This window comes from Empidonax traillii, unplaced genomic scaffold (assembly GCF_003031625.1).
Source record: "Empidonax traillii isolate 1590-97213 ecotype Southwest subspecies unplaced genomic scaffold, ASM303162v1 scaffold1771:size125107, whole genome shotgun sequence".
In the NCBI taxonomy this organism is placed as follows: domain Eukaryota; kingdom Metazoa; phylum Chordata; class Aves; order Passeriformes; family Tyrannidae; genus Empidonax; species Empidonax traillii.
In genome coordinates this window covers 30,265-36,235 of record NW_020956964.1, presented here as the reverse complement: position 1 = coordinate 36,235, position 5,971 = coordinate 30,265, and the positions used below count along the sequence as shown (strand labels likewise).

Genomic DNA, 5,971 nt, shown 5'->3' with positions numbered 1-5,971 from the left:
GGGCTCAGCCTGGAGAAAAGGAGGCTCAGGGGGGACCTTCTGGCTCTGCAATCCCTGACAGGAGGGGGGAGCCGGGGGGGGTCGGGCTCTGCTCCCAGGGAACAGGGACAGGAGGAGAGGGAACGGCCTCAGGCTGTGCCAGGGGAGGGGCAGGTGGGACATCAGCAGGAATTTCTCCCTGGAAAGGGTGGTCAGGCCTTGGCAGGGGCTGCCCAGGGAGGTTTGGAGTGCCCAGCCCTGGAGGTGTCCCAGGAAGGCCTGGAGTGGCACTCAGTGCTCTGGGCTGGGGACAAGGTGGGGATGGGCACAGGGGGGGACTCGGTGACCTTGGGGAGCTTTTCCAACCTCAGGGATTCCATGAGGAGAGATGAGGGTTCTGGAGGAGACAACAAGGCTTTGGGTGACTGACCTACAGCTTCCCCTGGTAGGACTGGGATAAAATGGGGTGTTTTCTGATATTAGGAAAAGGGTCCAGGGAAAGATCCTTCCAGGACCTGGAGGGAGCCCTTGAGAAACATGGAGAGGGACTTTTTACAAGAGGATGGAGTGACAGGACACAGGGAATGGCTTCAAACTGCCAAAAGGTGGGATATTGGGAAGGAATTCCTGGCTGGGAGAGTGGAGAAGAGCTGAATGGATTTCCCAGAGAAGCTGTGGCTGCCCCTGGATCCCTGGAAGTGCCAAGGCCAGGTTGGAGCAACCTGGGATAATGGAAGGTGTCCCTGCCCGTGGCACGGGGTGGAATGGGATGATCTTTTAGGATTCCTTCCAACCCAAACTGTTCTGGAATTCTGTGATGTAGCAGAATTGTTGGGTTTGGGGTGAGGAGGAAGAGAAGGACTTTGTAAGTGGGGAAAAAGGAAAAGGAAGGGCTGGAAATCCCCTTCCAGGATGGAGAAGTTCTGGCCTGGGGTAAGGAAATAGCTGGAGAGGATTGGGATTGGCACTGGAGAGGAGAAGGAAGGGGCTCTGGAAGGAAACAAGGGGGGTCATCCCTGAGCTCTTTGTGTCTTGTAGCTTCTTGTGGAGAATCCCAGAGTTTAAAACCTGATGGAAGTGTGTCCTGGTTGGAAAAAAAAAAAGGGGGAAGATACACTTGTGAGGCCTTGGAAACATCCTTATTGAGGGTTGTTGGGCTCCCAGGAGCTTCCAACTCCTCGTTTCCCAGATGGTAGATTGGGAATAAAGCACCCTGTGAAAACTCCAGCCAGGAGGGAGGAGAGAAAAACAGATAAAAATAGGAGATAAAAATAACCCCCAAACCCCATAAAATACAGGATTATGTGCAGGAATGTTGTGCAGATCATTCCCAAGGGCGGGAAAGAAGAATCCAGGACTGGGATTTTGGTGGAAGCCTTGCAAAGGGAAGGTGGCAGCTCCTTGTCCTGGTGCTTGGAGCATCTCCTGGGATAATTAGTAACACTCCCGATTAATTGGGGAGCTCACACGAGGTGAGTCACCTCCTTTTTATGGAAGCACAGTTGAGTCTCACCCAGAGAATTCCCACACTGGGGTGACTCTGCAGGAAATCCAGTCCCAACTCCCTGTTCCCAATCCCAAGTGCTGCTCCTGGGGGAGCTGTGGAAGGAACTGCAGCTTTTTGGGGGCAAAAAGTCAAAGTATTCGTTTAAAAAAAGTTGTGATTTTCACTTAGGCTGGGATTAATTACACCCCTTAATTAATTCCACACAGTCTGCTCCCTCTTGGGAATCCTAAAGCCAACAAAGCCAAGTCCTTTTCCAGGGATCCTTGGGGGAATTCCTGCAGCACCCGCTGAGATCTCGCAGCTTGGGCATCATTAATATCCCTTAAAACCTCCAGTTCCAGGGATGTTTTTAATTAAATACTCAAAATTCCGTATTCCTGAGACAAGGACTAATCACAGCTTGTTCTATCCCACAAAACCCGCTCATTTTGGGTTTCAAACCTTATTTTCATGGCCTTTTTGAAGTTTGAATTTCTCCTCAGAGTGAGAGAGAATAAAGGGAAAAAGGAACATCCAGATGTAACGCTGAGGAAAATGTCATTATACTGGGAGGAGGGGGGGAAAAAAAAAAAAAGCTGGAAAAATTACTGGATTGAATTCCCAAAGAGGTTTTTTTGCCTGGAAAAATTGCCCTCGGGCACCTTGAGGAGCTGAGTGAGCGTCAGGTAAAGGCTTTGAGGTCTCAGGTGAGTCAAAAGTCACGAGGCCTGAGGTACGAAATCCTATAAATACCCAGGGCAGGGACTGCTCTGCTTTTCCTGGACCCAGAGCACTTGTTCTCCCTCAGGATTAAATACCCAGCCGCTGTTATTTATGGATTTGGGATTTTGGGAACAGCAACAGCGGTGGTTTTGATACGACTCCCGAGTTGGTTTGGATTTGAAGAGAAAGAAACGCTCGGGGAACCAAATTGTCCCTCCTAAAAAGCAGCCCCAGAAGGTTCCCCCAGAATTCCATGGCTGCACATCCAGGTGAGACTTTGGGATATGGGTTAGGATCATTCTGCTTTAGGGCACAGGTTGGGAGGCTGCATTAAATATCAGTATTTTTGCTCTTTTGAGAGAGAAATGTTGGCCTGCTGAGGAGCTGGTGGGGGTTTTGTAGGGCTGGGGTGGCTTCTGGGTTGTGAAAATAGACTCCAGGATGAGATTTTATTAAAAAAAAAAGGGATTTATTTGCTAATTTGGGATTTTTTTCCCTGCCTGGGCATGGGGGAAGGCAGGGGGTGCTGCCAGGGAGGTTTAGGAGCTGCTTTTCAGGGGATTTTTGTGTCCTTGGGGTCTGTCCCAACCAGTGGTTCCAGGTTTTCCTCGTGATCATCTTAATTCCATGATTATTTATATATATTAGTTAGAATGTGTATTATAAATGTATATTAATATATAAGGCAAAAATAATCCAAATTAAAATATACTAATATATATGATATATATTTTTATATTGCATTTTATATATATAATGCATTATACTATTTTTCTAGTCTATATTATGATTTATAATAATATGTAATATAAAGTAGTAAATATAATATATAGTTTTATATATGTTTTATTTTTATACAGTATGTATTATGTGTATTGTTTATAATATATGTTTTAAATAACCATAATATATAATATAAAGTAATAATTATGTATCTGTTTATATCTACTTATATATTTTTAATATAATATATATTGTATATCTTAATATAAAATATATAATATATAAATAGTATATATTATAACATTATATGATATATAAATATCAAAGTATTGTAACATTTATCACATAAATAATGTATTTACCATATAATATGTCAGTTATCCTATATTACTTATCATGTAATATATTATAATATATATTAATAATATATACACATTATTTATACTTTATATCTACCATTTAAAAATGCATAATACACAATATAAAATAATAAAAAATTAATAGAATAATATAAATACTATGAATAATATGTATAAATAATTATGGAATTAAGGCAACAAGTTGTTGTGAGCTGGGTGCTGATATTTGACGTTTTCCAAAAATCAGTGAAAACAGGAAAAATTTTAGAAAATGTTAATTTTTATCATCTTTACTGTAATTATTTCACCTCTAGGCCCTGTCCATTAAGTTAAGCTTAAGTGGGATTTATAAATGATTAAAAAAAATATTTTAAAATATTTGTATATTTATAAATTAAAAATTTATTAATATAAAATATGAGTTATGTAGATTTCTAAATTAGAAAAAATATATATTAAAAATATATCTAATTAATAAATTATAATTTGTGACTCCTGATTAATAAACCCTTAACATGATTTGTCTTCAGCTCTCATTGATTTCAGCACTAAAATGGTTGTTTAAAGTGATTTCTTTGACATTTATAGTAATAAATGATTACTGTAATAATTACAAACCCATAACAGGAACATTTCCCACTTCAATTATCCTGTCAAAAATATTCCCTGGATTTTTTTTTTTTTTTTGAATCCCACAGTTGATTCCTCTGTTATTTGGCTGGTTATTAAAGCATTAAATTAAAGATCCTTAAAAAAAGCGTTTTCCTTTTTCTCTTCTTGCGACAGAAACAGAAATAACCTTGAAGTGGAAAATTAAAATAAAAAATAAATGGAAATTAAAATAATAAACCACAAGAATTATAACGCTTCCCAAATGTCATAAAATCAAACTTTCCTCCCTCGAATCCTTCTGATCAAACCTGTGTTGGAGAAACAACCTTGTTTTTCTCTGTGGGAAATAATCTCCAAATTAGGAATTTTATGTGGCAAATGTTGGAGAAACAAATAATATTTCCCAGAGTTTAGTTTTGTTGGCTGGAATCCGATTTAAATCCGATTTCTGGGGGGCTTTTTCCTCCCTGTCTTTGCTCCCAGTACAGTGGGTTTATTATATGTAATAATCCAGGACTGTGGATTTATTGGGAATTTTCACTTTAAACTCCAATTTCTTGGTAAATTTAGGGCCTCTTTTTTTTTTTTATTTTTCCCCATTTCATCTCTACAATTACTAATGAAAATAAGGTAATAAAAAGCCATGAAAATAAGATTTTAAATCCAAATTAAGGGATTTTTGGGAGGTATAGAAACTGTGACTAGTCCTTCTCTAAGGAATTTTGAGTATTTAATTAAAAATATCCCTGGAATTGGAGGTTTTAAGGGATGTAAGTGATGCCCAAGCTGGGAGATCTGGCGGGATGGGTGTTCCCAGATTAATTGTGGGATGTCACTGGGCTGCAAACAGCGAGGAATGAGATGGGACAGGGAATAATCCCACCCTTTGGAGCAGGAAACCTCTGGAAGTGTGGACAGAAGCCACTCCAAGTGTGTGCTCTGTTTCATCTCCCATCCCAAAGGTCAGATTGTTTGGATATGAGGGAGTGACGGCTCTTTGTTTTCCTGCTGGGATTCCAGATCCCGGTGAGCAATCCCCGTGGGATTAATGAGTCATCCAAGAGCATCCCGTGCTCCCAGGAAATCGTGACCCATCCACAAGTGCTGTGATCATTTCCCAGGACAAACACTCTATGGATTTGGGAGATATTTTGGCTGGTTCTTCCACCTGGAGTTTGTTTGCCCTCGAAGATAATTTTTCCAAGTTGTTATTCCTAAATAATATCCAAGAGGTGGTGACAACTCCTGAAGAATATTGATCCATTTATGGCTGGGAGTTTCTGCTCTTTAATCTTTGGGAATTCTGCTCGGGAAGTGTCCCTGCCCATGGCAGGGGTTGGATTAGAAGGTCTTTAAGGTCCTTTCCATCCCAAACCATCCTGGGATTCCATGGATGTTCTGGAGCGTTCCCAACACACCTGGGTGTTGGGATATCAGAGTGGAAGGGGGGAAGGAGCAGTTATTCCTTGTAGATACACACTAATGGGATGTGTTTTGGGATATCCTGGATTCCCTCCAGGACCTGTTGGTCTGTGGGAAGCTCCTTCTGAGGACGAAGCGGGAATGGGAATATTCCAGGACATTAAGGCAGTTTGTGCTGCTGTGAATGGGGTGGCCAATGACGCTGCCAGTCCTTTCCAAAGGAAGTATTCAGAAATGATTATGGAGCAGTGGATGGATTGAATTCCCAAATAGGTTTTTGCTTGGAAAATTTATCCTAAGGCACCTTTAGGAGCTGAGCGTCGGGTAAAGCCTTGGAGCTCTCAAGGGAGTCAAAACTCATCCACATCCACCCACAGCTGCTCCCAAAGCTATCTCAGATATCCAGCTGGAATATGAGAGGACTGTAAGCAAACTATGGATGGGAACAACGTTCCTAAAGATTCCTAAAGATTTTTTGTTTGTTTGTTTCCCTTTTTCCCGTAGTTCCTCCCGGCGCTGAGAGCGTTGCCCTCGGGGAGGGGGATCATCCCAGCGAGCTGATGAACGAGGACATCCGTATCCACAGCTGGCCTTGCTCCTACTACCTGGACAGCGGGAAGCAATGGGTGTCTGGGAGACTCTCCCTGACTCCCGTCGGGATCAAATT

At 41.6% G+C, this 5,971-nt stretch overlaps 1 protein-coding gene across 3 annotated transcripts in view; it reads left to right on the top strand.

The window, feature by feature from the left end:
• Positions 1 to 331: 331 nt before the first annotated feature.
• SNAP47 (synaptosome associated protein 47) overlaps positions 332 to 5,971 on the top strand; it is a 17,756-nt gene continuing 12,116 nt past the window's right edge. The window contains exons 1-2 of one of the 3 annotated variants that reach the window (XM_027908620.1): positions 332 to 424; positions 5,809 to 5,968. In XM_027908620.1, coding sequence (XP_027764421.1) covers positions 5,865 to 5,968 — 104 coding nt within the window. In that variant the 5' untranslated portion in view covers positions 332 to 424; positions 5,809 to 5,864. Of the gene's footprint in view, positions 425 to 780; positions 804 to 4,710; positions 4,813 to 5,806; positions 5,969 to 5,971 lie in introns of those variants that run through there. The other 2 variants (XM_027908619.1, XM_027908621.1) reach the window with 2 other exon arrangements.